Below are 17521 nucleotides of genomic sequence, written 5' to 3'. Positions count from 1 at the left end.
AAAACAGCATCAGAACTAAACTTTTAAGTTCTTGGCTTTTCAAAGAATATTTACAGTGCTGGAGGAAGGATAGTCACTTTTTTCTTCCATGGTATAAGTGTGTCCACTAGGGGAATGTGTTCACCAGGGGACCTGAAGCAGAGGGGAAAAATTCTTTTAAGGTAATGTAGCACGACTGAGGAAAAGTTGTGCAGAAGATGTAAGCAAGGTTGAACAGTTCTGAGTGAAGACGGTGCATTGAACTGGCATAGACTGTGCTGGAGACAGTTTTCAATATCACTATCAAAATTTTGAAGGTATTTGTCTTTTATTCCTTCAATTACAGTACAGAGCTAAAAGTCTTTTACTTCTCTTCTTTATCCCCTGGATTCCTAGGGATAACAACTAATAATGCTCACCCATCACTTTATTCTGTTTTATTTGGTAGATGCAGAAGTGATCTTAAGTTTGCCATTGAAATCCCTCTAAACTGATGTAAGGAACTTAACTGACCTCTTCCCAATAGGCTCAAGAGTGAGGGAACAGTATCTAGAAGACAGAGGGGGCAGCATGGGGAAGCTGTGGAGATACAGCAGCAGCACTCTTAGACATAGCTCTCCAGGGGCCATAGCAGGTTGTACACACCTGCCAGAAGGTATCACTTTGCTATCAGGCCACTCAAAGAAAGTATTCACCAGGGACACGGTTACCTAAAGATATTCCGTTACAAGTGAGAAAAATAAATCAGTGGTTGTTGGTAATTCATCTTTTAATTACAGTAGAAGCCAGTTAATGAAGTGTTCTTCTCCCTTGCTACATATTTTATTAACAGCATTCATGAATAAATAAAATGAGTACTAATTGTGGAGAAAAGTAAACTGGCATTCAGCCTTCTTCACTTCTGCATTTTTGCAAATCTTCACATCTTGGTTCTTCAAAAACCTGGTTTGAGACTATTGTCACTTTTTCACTATTTCTGCAGGTGGAAAGTCCTCATATATAATACCAATGCGTTTGATCCCAGGATAATTAAAGTGAAAGTGAAAACTATCCTATATTATATAAACCTATGTTAATATTTCAAAAATCAAACACTGCATATATACATCTATCAACCCATATGTATCTCTGTATATGCATGAGATGTATAAATTCATATATTATGTGTGTGCTGCACTGGTAGAACAGCCTGTTATAAAGTCTGGCAGGTGTTTACCATTAAGAGATGTGGTTTTTGCTGCTCTTACAGCTACACCAAATTTTAATAGTTTGGGCTGAAATTTTCTATGCTTGCTGTCAGCCTCAGGCTGAGTTACTTGAAAAATACCAGCCAAATTATTTTGCTAACACATTTATGTAAACTTGGCTGGAGAAAAAGTGCTGTTTTGTTTATACTGAAAGAAAATTTTATTAAGAAAAACCCCTAGCTTCTATGGAACATGACACTGAATTCTGATAAAGCATGAAACTAAATACTACACCCTTTTAACATTTCCTTGTACATATATCTGGGCAACATACAGTCCTTCAAAAATGACATGCTCACCAGGGTTTCATCTGACTACCAGTGATAGCCTTGTTCTTTTAGAGAATGTTCCCATGGCTGCTATGTTTTATTTGCAGGCCAATCTTTCCAATATGTGTTGCCACATTTTGAGTACAGCTAATTGGATCAGCCCCCTCAGGGATCTGGGAGAAGTAATGTCTGTTCTGCAAGTCCCTGCTGCATTGAGACAAAAGATATAAGCCAAAATGGCTGCAATTCTAAGACATGTAGAGGTAGAAATATACGTGTCTAAATGCTATCAGAAAGTAAGGACTGAAAGGAAGGTTTGATTTTTCTGGCAAACTGCATCACTCATCTGCATATGGAATATGGTATCAAAGGACAAAACCTCTTACAGGGCCCAGCTGAGCAGATTATCTCCCCTTACCATTCTGCCTCGCTGTTTCATACTCTGGACTCTATCTCACCAGGGAGATTCTCCATGGTTAACAAAACAAATGAGCTCTTCTTTTAGCAATTCTACTGTTTTCAATTCTTTTGCTCTTGGGGCACCTAAGTTTTAGTTGTATGATGTCAACTTTTGCCCCAAAGCTTTGTTACAACTGAAAAAAAACCAACAAATCTTTCAAGAGCATCTTTAATGAAGAAGTTATTTCTAACCTGGGTGGTATGCATAGGTAAAAGTCATCTATTGGTTCAAATCACACATTATCATTTTGAAGAGATGAATTTTGAGTGATTTTTTCTAAAAATGCCATAACTGTTTGTAGCCTTGAAATAAGCCAAGATAGCACAGAATCATTTGGGCTGGAAAAGACCTCCAAGGATCATCAAGCCCAACCTTCTGACTGATCATCACCTTGTCAACTAAACCATGGCACTGAACACTATGTCCAGTCATTTCTTGAGCACTTCAAAGGACACTGACTCCACCACCTCCCTACTCCCTGGGTAGTCCATTCTGATTTTTTACAATCCTTTCCATGGAGGAATTCCTCAAATTCCCCTGGCCATCTTGAGGCTATTTCCTCTTATCTTGTCACTGGTTGCCTGGGAGAAGAGGCTGACCTCCACCCAGCCACAATCTTTCAGGGAGTTGTACAGTGATAAAGCACCCCCCAAGACTCTTTCGTATTAAACACCCTCAGCTTCCTCATAATTCACTCTCTAGATCTTCACCTTTCCTTCTCTGGACCTGCTCCAGCACCTCCATCACTGTCTTATACTGAGGGACCCAGGACTGGATGCAGGATTCAGGGTGCAGCCTCACCAGTGCCAAATACAGAGGGCATATCTTTGGGTGACATAAGTGACCCTTTGATTTATGGAAGTAGAGATAGAACTTTGTATTAAATGATTTCCAGAGGTCCTTCATAAACAACTTGTTTTCCTATGATGAAAATTATTCTCCTGGATGCAGGAGAATGATGAAATCATGATTTCTAATGAAAAAGATCAGTATGACTAAATTGCTACACATACAGGCCCAGAAGATCCCTGTGTAGTTTGTCCTTATTGTGTCCTTATAGTGCTAGTTTTCTCATTATTTCACATTAAAGAAGTTAATTAAGGAAAATAATAGAAATTAACAGTAATGTGGGATTTCCTGTGCAGAGTATTTTGATCTTGCAGTCTGCTAAAAAGCTGACATATTTGTATAGTTTTGAAATGGATCCAGAACAGAAAATGTATGGTTCATTAATGCATATATATGAATACTAATCTTTCTTTCTCCAGTCTACTAGACACATCCTCAGAAATACATTTTCAGAAATGTGTTAACTAAGTTTATAAGTATTCTTGATATGTTGTTTTTATCCCTAATAGAATGAGTCAAACCATCTCAAACTTACACTGTGAATGGTACTACCACTTCCTTCTCTTACCATTTTCATAACTTCCAATATGTAAACTTGCTGTAATATCAGTGAAAATAAAAGTAGAGTAGACACATGTGACTTAGTAAAATAGAGTGATGTACCTGGTGAGGAGAAGTGAGCCTTTTTTCATATGTCAGTTGACTTCCTTCTGTGGAGAAGCGGAAACTTTTCCTTCTGATACTGTCTTCTGACTCAGACTTGGGGAACTTATCGATATCTCCTTTGTCCTCTGCTTCAGACATTTCTTTCTGTCTTCTTTTCTTCCTTCTGTTTCTTCTTTCTTTAGCACTCTTTGAGCTCAACTTTGATGCTTCTGAAGAGCTTTCCAGGAGTTCTCCTAATCCCCCTACACCACTGAAATCTCTTGATGCAACCGATGCCGCTGCTACTGCTGCTGTTGTCTGTCAGGTTACAAAGCAAGGCATTCTTAGTAGGTCAAAAAAGAATAATTTTATAGTCTTTTATCAACTGTTTTTTATTATCACTCTGATAATTATGCTCTTCATACACTCTTGAGTGTGTAAATATACCCAAACTAATTGTACTGAAGATAAACTATTGAGTTGTACAGCTCCTCACTGTTTTGCAGCAAGAGTTATTTAAGCACCAACTTCGGCAGAACAATAGCTACACTATTTGTTAAAAGAATTGCTGCACAAGACATTTGTCTGAAATAGAGGAGTCATAAAACTGTTAACATAGTGCTTTTTCATGTATTTCGGACCTGTTATTCCATTTTCACTTTAGAAAAGCCCCACATCATAGTCTAATTCAGCGGATCCCTTCTGAGCTCTTACAGACAAGACTAATGCCTAACATTCATCCAGTGAGTTAATATATCAAATCCAGCTAGCACCCTGAAAGCAGTTGAATCCAGCCTTTCCTCATTATCCTCACAGCAAGAATACTCTCTTTACTTTCCTTCTGCCTTTTCTGGTACCAGGCACAACCCCTAGACACATCTTCAAGTCCTTCCTCCCTCTTCACATTTCCCCTCCATATGTCTCACTGTATCTGCACTCTAAGTCTTTCTTACAGATATGCAAAGATACATTTATTTCCTGTTGGTGCTACAGCCTGAGAGAAGAAAATAGGTTTAGATTTCTTCTCTGTGGAAAGGGGTGAGATGACTTACTGGAGCAGAGTCATCCCAAAATTCAGGACCAGTATCTTTAACTACAGTGGTCAGCTTCTTGTTTTGCTTCATTAGAGAAAGGTTCTTTTAGTCATGAAAATAAAAGAGAATTGAGAGTATGTCCAGTGCTGTTCCTCAAAAGAACTGTGGGAGATTGCGATGAAATTCTGTAGTGGAAATATCTTTAGGGAGATGATAGGCTGCTCATAGCTTACAAAAAAGGGTGGTATGATAAATGGCAAGAGACTAGAGTTATACAACAAAGATGACTAGTAATTATCCAGCTAAACATATTATATTCAATGCCAAGTATTCCAGGAATGATGACATACCTCTTTATATCAGGAAAGGATAGTTTGAAAGCTCACAGTATGAATTAATATCTTTGCCACAATATACAACCCATGCTATACAAGTTGACTTGATACAGACTTTTTCTGCTAAATGGAGTATTAAAAGGATTCTGAAGGGTTTATAAAATAAAAAAGCAATACTCAAAATTTTGTCATACTGGTATCAGTATATCATCCTTCAAAGACTCTAAGAGAAACAAAGGCAGCAGATGCTGAGTCATCACCCATCTACTTTATATAGTAGAAGTAAAGGTCAAACAAGTGGAGCAATCCAAAGACCACTGTGATGACTTAAGTTTGTGGATGAATAAGTTTGGTGTCAAAGGAGTGAGGAGATGGGTCCCAAACTAATTTCTCCCTTAGCAACTAATTCAACACTTCAGTGATCCACCTTGTACTGCCTACTTTCATCTAATGTTTTCACAAACAAAAGAGATCCTGACTATAATAATGCTTTACTTATAATGAATGTAGTGGTCACTCATTATAAAAAAAGATGACTTCCAGGGTCTTTATTCAGCCTTATTATAGTTTCTGTTTCTTAATCTATTCTTTCTAAGTCTGGATCAGCTTCATTTCCCCCCACTTTCAGATACACAAACATCTAGATGAGCCTGCTGATATCTTTCAGTATAATGTGATTTAGTGCCTTTAAGGCATAAAAACACCAGATTTAAGAAAAACCCAGCAATATGCACTTTGCTGACATTCAACCTTTCTAAATTTGATTTTTGCAGGATTCTACTCTTTCTTTAGTAATTTGGAAGGGATAAAGTTTACTGACTAAAATAAAGATATGCTAATGAGATTTCACAAGTCATACATAAAGGTTTCTTTTCAAGCAAAAGACAGAGAGTTTGTCTTTTTGTTAGCACTTTATGGAGTCATTCTACCTCAGAGAAAGTACCTGTCAAGTATTACCAAAAATAGAGTTTCATAGGAGTTTCAAATTTGCTAGCATTTTATACACACTGTCCTGTTGAAAATGACTAAATGCTGTTTGAAAAGCAGTGGAAAATCAGCCCAGAAATTAAACAGATGGCTGACTCACAGACCTGAACTCCTGCATATATTTTACTTTCAGATAAGAAAAGCTTTCACAAAAGTATCTATTAAAATGCCTTTTTTCATAAAACTTAAATAATTTTCTTTTCAAAGGAAACAAAGATTACTTGAAAAGAATTCTGAAGGAATATCTTTGTTATGAATATTGCTCATCTGGTTTTGAATATTGCTTGTCTGTTCTAAGAATACATAAACTTCTAATTTACTACAGTGTCAATTAGGGATTTTTAAATTAATCTTGCGGGATAGAAACCTAGAAGAACACTGATTACAATCCTTCTCTCTATTTGATGAATATTTGGGGGGAATTGTTAAGTACATCAGGGTTGGAAATTTTAACTGAGATGTAAACCAGAAGTAACATCACTAGACAAATAAATAGATAGATAGATAAATAGCATTTTTCATGCTATTTATAAGATCTGTAACATAAAAGGACCATTATTTATGACTACTTAAATCAGGTTTCTAGAGCCCTCTTATGAAAAACATTTTACTTTTACAGTCTTTCCATGAATGAAGTAACATTCTTTTCTGTACCATTAGCTTGCTTTTTTTACTATTTGGTTAGTTCCTGGTTTTCATTGGCTATTTCCACTTTTACAACTTGCATGGTAAACATGCTGCAAGACCTTATATTTTCTTAAATTCACTGCACAATTTGTTTGTGTTCTTAATCATAAAAGATCTTTTTCCTTGCCTTAGGAACAAGGTTGTTCAGAAAGTACAATTTCTATTATTACCTGAGCTTCTTCTTGCTGCTTCTTCAGTTGTTCCAGCATCTGCTGAAATTCTGCCTCCTTCTGCTCTGCTTCTTCCATTGTTGCTTGGTTCTGTTCTTCATAGGCCATGGCCACCACAGCCAGGATCAGGTTTATCAGATAGAAAGAGCCCAGAAAAATCACCAGAACAAAAAATATCATGTATGTCTTCCCAGCAGCACGCAGTGTCTAGAGAGTAGAAAGCATATTTATGTATTATCCCGCAACTTATCTTTTTCAGCTCATGCAAAGACAAGCCTATTTATGTGCTTTTGGACATCACGAACAATTTACTCTTTATGTCATAATAATTTCTTACCAGCTGATAGAGGTTTTCCCAGAAGTCCTGAGTCATTAGCCGAAACAGGGACAAAAAAGCCCAGCTGAAGGTGTCAAAACTTGTGTAGCCATAATTGGGGTTTCTGCCCGCTTTCACACATATATATCCTTCTGGGCATTGCCTATGTGAAAATCAAACACGAGGACTTAGTCAAAACTTTTATTCCCTTCTAGAAAATACGTATTATTTTTTTGAAGACTATGCATTATTTACAACAGAAAATCCATATATTACAATTAAATTAATTGAGAAAAAAAAATCCCAAGAATTTAACTAATAGCATAATAAATGAAAGATATCCTTTTCATCCACTCACGGGTTGAAATTACCTTAATATTAAAATTCTCCTCAATTACATTTTGCAAATAGAATCTTTATTCCAAATTAATTATTTCCTGGCAGAAATAATTGCTAAAATGTTGTTAAGGTTACAGACAGATTAAAAAATATTGTTAGCTACATCCAATTGTAGTATTAGGGATTTCCCTCAATAATATTGATATGCTTATTTTTAGTAAACCTCTTCACTGCTGCCAGTCAGGCACCCAAGTTCAGCTAACAATTCTAGGCATATATTTGGCACATGTAAATGGCAGAATTTGCCAGAAGTGAGAGAGTTAGTCTTGAAAAATAGATTCAGTCGTGAACTATGAAGTCACTGCTGTACTTTCTTGATATTTTCCATGTTCTCTTTCTCACTTTTAACTTTTGTTTCCTCCTGTTTTCTTCAATCAGCAAATCATCAAAGGAAACTTTAAAAAAATTCTGATCTTATCAATAATACCAACTTCATTTTCCAATCAAGCAGAAAAAAGTCTGTTAATTGCTATTTTGTTTAGCCAGAGTGTAAAAAATTTTGACTTCAGTAAGAAATTCTCACTTAGCTACAAAACTCCGTAAGTTCTGTAACCCTGCTAAATATGGAGTTGCAACTAGATCTCATGTTATTTCTTTTCCTACAGAGCATAACACAGAATGTTTGAAAGGGTCTTACCCTGCATCAGAGCTATTACCACAAAGTAGGGCATCTCTTTGTCCTTCCAAAATGTAAAAATGAGCTGTGTAGAAAGCATTAGAAACATATATGAATAGATCAAATAAACCTGAAAGCAATACAAAGTAAAATAAAAATAAATTGTGCTTAATCATAGTAACTAGCTATTGATCCCTTTATAGCTTGTTTAGGAGCCTTCCTGGTTGCTGTATTTTTTATTGTATGTATTTGTTCTCAGTAAATCAGTGACTGTAAGCAGTTCTACATAAGTCAAAAATATAAACCCCTCAATGTTCTTTACTTGGTCACAAAGAATTACACATTTTAGCCATAAATATATTAGAATAGTTATATCAGATATTCTTACTTTCATCTTCAATGTAATCCTTCCAGTTAAACGTGCTCACTGTCATGTTAACAAAAGTACCGTTTTCATTCATTGTGCTGTTAAAGTAGGAAATAATGTTTATCTCAAAAGTAGAATTGTCTGGAGGCCACTGCAGGCATTTATTCCTTAGGTTGCCCATGAACAGCTGCAGCCCTATCAGTGCAAATACACTCAGACAAAACACAGTCAGGATCATCACATCCGAGAGCTTCTTCACAGACTGAATCAGGGCTCCTACAATTGTCTTCAGACCTGCAAAGAGAAAAGGTCCATAGAATTATCAAAGAGTATCTTTGCCCACCCATATAATTAAAGAGGCCATGCAGACACTTAAATATTTTTTATTTCTTAAAAGGTAAAGCTTCATGAGCAGCCTCAGAGCTTGTGAAGATGAATGAAAGAAAAAGATTCCTTTTTATGAATATGCAATGTACATATGTTCCAATAAATCGAATATATAATATTCTCAAGCAGGAAACTTTATCAATCATGCTTTCCTGGTACAGATTTAATTGCATTTACTAATTTTTCTCTGCATTAAATATACTCCAAATGATTCAGTTGCCAGTTAATTCTAAACATGACTTCGTGACAGTGCAAAGCAGCATGAGATAGAATTGCTGGTAATTTAGAATGAAAAAATAGTTTGCATTTGATAAATTTTCCTGTGCATCATTTTTTTCCTTTTTGGTATCTTCTTTTGTTGTTAATTGCTTATTTTTAAGACTAAGGTAATTTTTAAGTAGTTAAAAAAAGGAAAAATTTCATAACCAAGAACGCCATAGCACTAAGCTTTTGTAATGTAGAGACAATTTGTCACAATAAAATGCAGAAAGACAAAGCAAAATAACCCATAGGCCTCATATTTTGTGTTTCATGCAAGACTCTGTTAAACTCAAAGGCTGATTTTGCAAAACAAAAGAAGCTAATGCTGAAAAGGCAAAGAATCATAAACTAAGTTAATGATCCATGCCTTTTTATTTCTTTTTTTTTTTTTTTTGGCAACATGAGCAGCAAACAGCAAGACTTATGCTCACAGGAAGTGAATTCAATGGAACGAAAGTCAGCCTCGGTGTTTAACCTCGCTCTCACCTGGAATGACTGATATTGTTTTCAAAGCTCGGAGAACTCTGAATGTTCTCAACGCTGAGACATTGCCCAGGTCCACAAACTCTGTCACATATCTGTAATAGGGGAGTTCACACACAAACACAATGACAGCACACAAATAACAGTTGGAGATACGAGGGGCCTAACACCTGACACCAACTACTTCTTACCTGGAATTACAGAAATAGTTTTCAAAGCTCTCAATACTCTGAAAGTTCGAAGAGCTGAAACATTGCCTAGGTTTACAAATTCTGTTACATACCTGTAGGATTAAATCACAGTTATTCAGAATTGAGGCAGAGCTTATACTAATTATGTGGGTCTTCAAAACCTCTGTGGCAATACTAGCAATCATACTTCAGAATTTACCTGTCTCTTCAGTACATTTCACTTTAATAATTGTTTTCATCAATTTTGCTTAAATGTCATTGGAGTGAAACTCACTGATTTGTATTTGAACATCTAGTTAAACTAATTAGCTTGTAATGGGACGGTAACATGAAGTCAAAGGGATGGCTTCATTTCTGGTGAGCAGAAAAATGTAGGCCATGAAATTAGTGTCCCTCAGCAGTAATTACGCTAATGGCTGACACTCCATTTCAGTTTCTGCTGTATTTTACTTTGATTTATGAATACTAAAATGTGTTATACAGTGTCTAAGCTTCAAAGGTTGCAAAAATTAAATATGTTTAAGTAAATACCTTTATTAAAATAATATTTACCACTAATTTCATGCCCTAAAAGCTTAAAAAGTTCTTGAACCACTTACGCCATTAAAATGACACTGAAGTCAAGCCAGTTCCATGGATCTCGCAGAAAAGTAAAACCTTCTAAGCAGAAGCCCCTTGCAAGAATTTTGATAAGTGATTCAAAGGTATAAATTCCAGTGAAAGTGTACCTGAAAATCATCAGAGCAGGAATAATGGATTTTTGCATGCTTACAGATAGTGCCGTTCTTTAGCAAAGATTACTTAGAAGAAAAAGTACTTAGAAGTGAAAGGAGTAAATTATTAACTTCACTTGCCCTAAATATTGTAGTTGCTGTTCAGTCTTTGTTGAAATTTGAACATGATATATATGCTACTCATTTTCTAAAAGGTTGGTTTAATCTCAGTTATTGTACTTACAAATAATTTCTGATTCTAGTATTTATGGAAACATTTCAGACTTTGATATTTATATGTACATTCTTTGGCACTCACAGGGTTGCCTCTTTGCTTGCATTCATAAATCAGGTAGATGTCTAAGTGTTACAAAAACTGAAGAATTTTTTTTATGTCTAAATCAGAGAGTTTTGTAAAAATCAATTCTGGATAATAGCTACACTAATGCTGTATTACATGTTTATTTCTTAAATAATCATCAAATATAAGAAAGCATGCCCAGACTATTATTCTCAAAGATGGGGAGCATGATTACCAGCTTACCTGGTGTGGGAACAGCTATTCACTTAACAACATAGAATAGTCAGTTATAACCAGCATAATGCAGGCACTTCCTGAGACCCACATGGATCTCTGTGGACTTCCAGAATAAAGGAGCTCTACCTACAGACCCTACAGCTCTCCTTTCAGACTCTCTGCAACTCTAACAAGCCATCATCACTGTTGACTGGGAATGGGTTAAGGGCAGTGGTTTCTAAACAGGGTTCAGTATAAGGTTCATTAGTGCAGAGAAATAAATAAATAAAAACCAGTAATGGCTCTTTGGGAAAAGGAGGAAAAGAAGCAACAAGTGATTAGAAGCAGGTTTTCCATTAGTAGTATTTCAAATTAAAACAAAGGGCTTTGAGGAACATGACCTAGTGGAAGATGTCCCAGCATGCCAGGGTTTGGAACTGTATGATCTCTAAGATCCCTTCCAACCCAAACCATTCTATGATTCTACAGTATTTCAGAGGAAAACATGTATCTGTATTTTGTTAGAGAATAAATATGCATTTATAACCATGAACAAGAAAGAGAAATATTCCTTATTTAGGTCAGCTCTTTGTTGCTCTTTCATAGGTATGGCCCTTTCCTCAGCAGTTTGAGTTCCTTGCGGTTTGTGGATTGTGTGTCCTTCTTGTGGCAGGCACTTATGAGGTCAAACCAGCAAGGCACAATCAAAGTCCCGCTGTGATGAGATCATGGATACTCAAACAAGGTATGGCAACAATTTTACATGCACAATTTTACATGCACATCTGTAGCTCCCTGTCTGATTTACAGCTCAGAATATCCAAGGACAAGACCTCCTGTTTTTACTGCACAGCAGAAGTTCAGATATTCCTCAGGCATAATTTTAGCAAACATGGTGTTACTCCTAAAATATTTAAGTTGTTCAGGAGGAAATGGGAAAGATACTGATGGTCTCATGAAATCTGATTCTTCCTGACTCTGGACAAGCCCATTCTGGCATTCACATCTTAATAAATGCTTCTTGTTTGGAGTCACACAAAAACAAAGATCTAAAAATAAACAGGTAAAAATGTTTAACTTACTCTACATTCTTTGTCCAGTCTGGAGGGTTACTCATGGTCATAAATACACAGTTTGTCAAAATAGTGCACATGATAAGCATGCTGAATAATGTAGGTTATAGTTAAGGCACATAAGTCAAAAAAGTAGAACAGCTTTGTAACACTGAAATAACTTAAAAATATTAAGTGCTTACAAATGTGTACAAATAACATCACACTCTAATTAAAGCCTAAAAACAAAGCTTTGCACATAAAATTATGTATTTTAAATGGTATGTCATCTGGCATATTATGGTGTATTTCCATTAAAAAAATGCAATACTTTTGTAATTATAGCAGGTTTTAAATTAAGTTTAAACATATCTTTAACTCTGTAAATCATGAAATGACTACCCAAATGTACTCATTTAATACAGCTAGATGGATCATTCTAAAAGAGCTTTAGTCAGAGGCTGGTTGTTTAGGCCTGAGTTTTCCTTTGAACATGATTGAAGCATATTTGAAAATACTCTCCTTTATCCCAAATCTTTTATAGGACACCTATCCCAATGCTGAAAACACAATGCTGAAAAAGCTGCTCTTTACCCATGCTCTTTTGTCCTTGCTAAGTGAGTGTAGTTCATGAATAGTACTACTGGTCTTGCTAAAAGTGTGACCTTAGATATGTTCAAGTGCAATGGTTTGTTGCTAATGTGGCCTTAGCTGCAGGGCTCAGTATGGGATCGGGTCTCCTTTTAGATATAAAGCCTGATATTTAAACTCTGACAGATTTAGGTGGTTCAGTAGAGAATTCTCTCGGCAGGGATGAAGATCATACTGCAATTCACATGTGATATTGCTCCTTTTTTAAATGTGAGCAACATATCTTTTTTTAGCATAGTTCACTCCCATGGACACAATTTGTAGATCCACATGAAAAGTATTATTTCACTCATTAAGTATTTTTAAGCAACACTTAAATCAACATTAAGAAAAAAGGATATGAATGTACCAAAATCTTGATAGCAATTTTTCTGATGGGATTAAAAGGAGTTAAAATATACAAGGCAGATGTGGCACTGAATCGGAAAATTGCTTTTCCCTTATTCAATACTATGAAAGTCTGCAAAAGAAAAAAAAGAAATACAAAATTAAAATACAATGCTGGCTACATATATATCTTCACCTTTTACTATAAATTTCTATTTGCCACCTGAGAGGTACAAGTTCCATTCTAATGGCTACCTGTGGTACAAAAATAACTTATTCCTATTAATGCAATGGAGTAAGTTTTCCACAGCCAATTCTCAAATTGCAAATTTTTCCAGCATGTGAACTAAATGATGATCTAATTAAAATTTGTGGGAATTACAAAAAAAAAATAGCAGTTTATCAATAAAAGCAAAATGCATTATTTTGCCACTAAAATATTTCAATTTTATTTCTTATGAAGTCTTTGATTAAAGTGATTCAAATTTATCAAATGTATTCCACCTTGTGAGCAAACACAAACAAAACCAAAGTAGCAAAAGGACAATTCTAAATGGCAGTTTGTATTTGGAACAAATACTTGACAGAATTATATACACACATATGTATAGTGATAAGGAGAAATTGTCATTACAAATCATTCACAATTTAAAAATTTGCTTTAATTTTCTATTTTAAATACTATTGCCAGCTAACATAGTTCTGAGTAGTGTGAGACAAACAGATGCCAGGGTTTGGCATCCTATGACAACAAAACTAAAAAAAAATTAATTCTGGTTTTCTTGTTAACAACGTGCTCTTACTTTCCCTATATGCGAGCAGAAAATTTAGCTAGTGATTATCTTTTAAAACCTGGTACAATAAACCTATGGTTTGTGTTCAGTTTATTCTGTTTCTGTGGGCAGTCGTTGCCTAAGTGTATTTGTCTATGAATGAGGTTTACTTGCATCTTTGGTTCTGCTTGAAATTTCTTCAGGACATAACTATTCTGCATTCCTTTTGCTCTTCGTCGATGGTAATGGCTCTGCTTTATGTTACCATAATAGAATCTTTGTTACACTCTCAGTAGAGCTATAAAGTATCACTGTTCTCCATGTTGATTTCCATTCTCTGTAAAAACTTGGCTGTGATCAGAAAAATTCTGCCCTCTCTGTGGCCTTTACTGCCTGCTTGGACAGTAATCTCAGGGAAGGAAAGTAAACCACTCCACGGCAGGAAAGAAAATAGGTAAAGAAGTGTTGCTGGTGAGCAGGCTCACAGAAAAACATCAAGCTAACACTGAGGGTGGCAGAGAAGGGACACACACTCCTTGGCATTTCTCCCTGCCCTAGAGTCCTTCACCCAGCTGGAAATGCTAGAAAGATGTTGCCTGTCCCAAGGTCACTGCTGCAGCTGAGCCTGAAGACAGACTAAATTCACATATGATTTCCTCTGCACTGACAAGTCAATGATTAAGGGTAGTTTCTATTATATACCAGAGGAGGGATGACTAATTCTAGGCCATGATTTAAGATGTCCATTTGTTTTCTGTTGAGCATAATTATACTGCTAGGTAATATAAACACAGATGTCACCTGTGACTAAAGATCCTGAAGTTTACTAATTGTTCTCAGATACTAATAAATCCATCGTTAGTGTGAGCTTTTACTTTTGTTCCATAAAATCTGACTGCTTTTTCTGATCAATGGAGGTTAGAAACTATACTTCAGAACTTCTCAGGCTTTCTGAAACTTCACTTGTTCAGACAACTTTATCCCTGAACTTACTTATGCAACTTTATTCCTGAAGTTTTGCAGCTAGTCAAGAAAAGGGTTTAGTGCTGACATATTGTAAGAATTTCCATGGAACTGTTGTCATAACCCAAACCATATAAATTTAAGTAACCCTTGGCAATGCTACTTCTTTGGACTTTAATTTCTTTACATTTCCTTAATAATGTATATACTTGTATTATCTACAGCATTGTTTATTTAACTTTGGCAACTGTTAGGTTTTGCAGTTACATATAGATTCTGCTTTATTTTCTCTGCATTATGGCCTCTGCATTAATGAGGCCATATTTTTTAAACCTGTTTTACAAACCAAAGGCAACCACAAATTTAGCCACAAAAGTGACAGTATTATTTGCATGATTTTTTTTGTAGCAAAAAAAGTTTCTTTGGAGTTTAAAGTATTTTATGCCTTGATTTTTTTACAGTGGCTCATGATCAAATTTCTTATCTTGATGACAGCCTGGAAAACTTCAAGCTCTCAAGGGAGCAACTGTGTCCAGTTCTTTCTGTTTCAGAGAGATGGGAAAAGATAGTCCCAAGTACTTCTCCATAAAACACCTTCTGCATTTTTTAATTTAGGGGTGTTCATCTTCCTTCACTCTCCTCACCCACAACACTTTGCAGTCTATCAGAAACTGAGAGAACCTCTTGATCCTGCTAAAGGAGCACACAGAAATAAACAAGAGCATAGAGGAAAACTGGCTCTAACTGCCAGTTTTCTCTAATCAGTGCAGGACCTAAGGTACTTTTCTAATCAGTGCAGGACCTAAGGTACTTTTACTTGTTCCCAGGTTGGACTATTTCAGACCCTGGAGGATTTTAAAACAGACTACAACTAATCCCAGCAGTGGAAATATACTTGTTTTGTTCCTTGTCTTTCTCTTAACTCAAATAACACCCGTGCGCTTCCAATTGTAAGCATCATTGCTACAAGACCAAAACCCATACACTCTACTGCAGATCCTGACTTGTAAAAATTCAAACTTTTTACTTGAATGGATCTGTTTGAACTACCTTTTCTATCTCTGAGTCCCTCATTTGGGGATCATGTGAAAAGGAAGACTGTGTATGGCTGTGCAAATTGGAAGGGAAAATGCACCTCTATTAGGAGTTTGCATATGCTGCATTCACACATGTAACTTAGATGCATTGCTTTTATTTCATAACTCTTTGCTCTGGTCTTTCTGTATGAAAACTCTTCAGAACACCAAAAATGTATTTTTTCAATTCCTTCCTCAAAGGTTTTCCGTGGTCCTCTGGAGACTTCTAATTGACAGCTCTGCAGTAGAGATCTATCATAGAAAACCCAAGCACCTCAAGCAATTGTTTGCATTGTGGTAGTTTCATATGAGCCAACATTTACAGAATCTCTATATGCTACATGTATAGAGATAAAAACATTTCATATATATGTTTGCATATGTTCTATAGCTATACAGAAACAAACAATATGGTTACAGTCCTCTATTTCACTAACTTGAGTGGATGCTATCTTGTTATCTACAACTATTTCCATTGCAAAACCAAGCTTAGAACATCTATTTTGTCATATCCAGTCTTACTATTACATTGTAAAATAACAAATTCCCTCTGTGCTCCAGTTCAGGCAAGACCAAGGAGGACACATCTTCCTTACAATGAAGTAAATAGCAAGTAACTCAAGAGAACTTAAGCAGTCACAATATGGAAGAGCATAAATCAGTTCTGTTAAATAAAAGAATGGTTCTGGATATTTAGCAAATTGATAGTTCTAACCATCATATTTTGTGATTAAGCTTTTCTAGTGTATAAAGTTCCATTCTATTTTGTGCAAAACTTAATTCACTCACTTTTTTATTGATATAATATGGGTCCAGGTCTTCCAAAGGTTCAGACACCATTCCTGGAGGTATGTCACCATAAATAAATGGCAGGGTCTTTCCTGCCTCCAAGTCACTGTTTGGTTTTGGACCATTTTCATCATCATCATCTGTATGTTCTTGCTTGGGCTTTTTAGTTTTTTCTTCTGCAGAACGCTTTTCAATAGCTGCGAGAGAATCTCTAGTAAAATAGCGGAAGCTTTCAGGTCCAGGTGGTACCAGCAGTGCCTGTGCCATGTTTTCATCCTGCAAATTTAATTACTTTTAGCTTCTTGCATAAGAATGACCTATAAAAGAAAATTAAATAATTTAGGCAAGCTAGATTGTACCAATAGGAAAAACCCCAACATTTGGTCAGAAACTCTTTCCAGGCTTAAATAGCAATAGAAGCAGCATATTTCAAGGCTGAATGGCAGTTAAAAGCAAATGCTCAGAATTTGTTTTGATATTTAATAAATTATTTTTCAGCTTTTTCCTGCTGATCCAGAAAAAGACATTTCTTTTTCTGCCCACAGATACTGCTTTGCCTGTGTCCTTGGACACTCCCAGTTAGAGCAAATTGCTGACAAAAGTGTTTTAACAGTACAGCTTTTTTTAAAAAATGCAAGTATAAATGCATATTCTGTGAGGTACTGCTGAAAATTGTAAACCTACATTCAACAACTTAATAAATTTTATCTTTCCATATTTTTTCAAGCATCAGTAATACAACTATACAAACATGAATACTTTCATTAAACTAAAAAATTTTGCACAACTGGTTTGCACAACTGTTTAAATGACAGGAACTGAATTATGGGAGGAACAAGCATAATTCTTTCTTACTGACACTTAACTGTGGTGAAGGCTAATATTAGATCCCAGAGCAGCTTAGGTTGCATTTATTGACTTTAACTGTGAATCAAAACCACAGTCCTTTTAAGTAAAAGTAAACAGCATGTATAATTA

General features: G+C 35.7%; 1 protein-coding gene across 2 annotated transcripts in view; it reads right to left on the bottom strand.

Annotated features, from left to right (window-relative positions):
• LOC131560627 (sodium channel protein type 2 subunit alpha-like) overlaps positions 1-16829 on the bottom strand; it is a 52446-nt gene extending 35617 nt beyond the window's left edge. The window contains exons 1-10 of one of the 2 annotated variants that reach the window (XM_058809480.1): positions 16544-16829; positions 12958-13075; positions 11995-12085; positions 10282-10410; positions 9683-9774; positions 8382-8654; positions 8015-8078; positions 7000-7141; positions 6663-6869; positions 3468-3767 (exon numbers count right to left, since the gene is read on the bottom strand). In XM_058809480.1, the coding sequence (XP_058665463.1) occupies positions 3468-3767; positions 6663-6869; positions 7000-7141; positions 8015-8078; positions 8382-8654; positions 9683-9774; positions 10282-10410; positions 11995-12085; positions 12958-13075; positions 16544-16810 (1683 nt within the window). In that variant the 5' untranslated portion in view covers positions 16811-16829. Of the gene's footprint in view, positions 1-3467; positions 3768-6662; positions 6870-6999; positions 7142-8014; positions 8079-8381; positions 8655-9494; positions 9587-9682; positions 9775-10281; positions 10411-11994; positions 12086-12957; positions 13076-16543 lie in introns of both variants that reach the window. The other variant, XM_058809478.1, reaches the window with a different exon arrangement.
• Positions 16830-17521: the final 692 nt, after the last annotated feature.

The sequence above is a fragment of the Ammospiza caudacuta genome, chromosome 8 (genome assembly GCF_027887145.1).
Source record: "Ammospiza caudacuta isolate bAmmCau1 chromosome 8, bAmmCau1.pri, whole genome shotgun sequence".
NCBI classification, from domain to species: Eukaryota; Metazoa; Chordata; class Aves; order Passeriformes; family Passerellidae; genus Ammospiza; species Ammospiza caudacuta.
The sequence above is the reverse complement of the archived record's forward strand: the minus strand, read 5'-3'. Positions and strand labels throughout refer to the sequence as shown.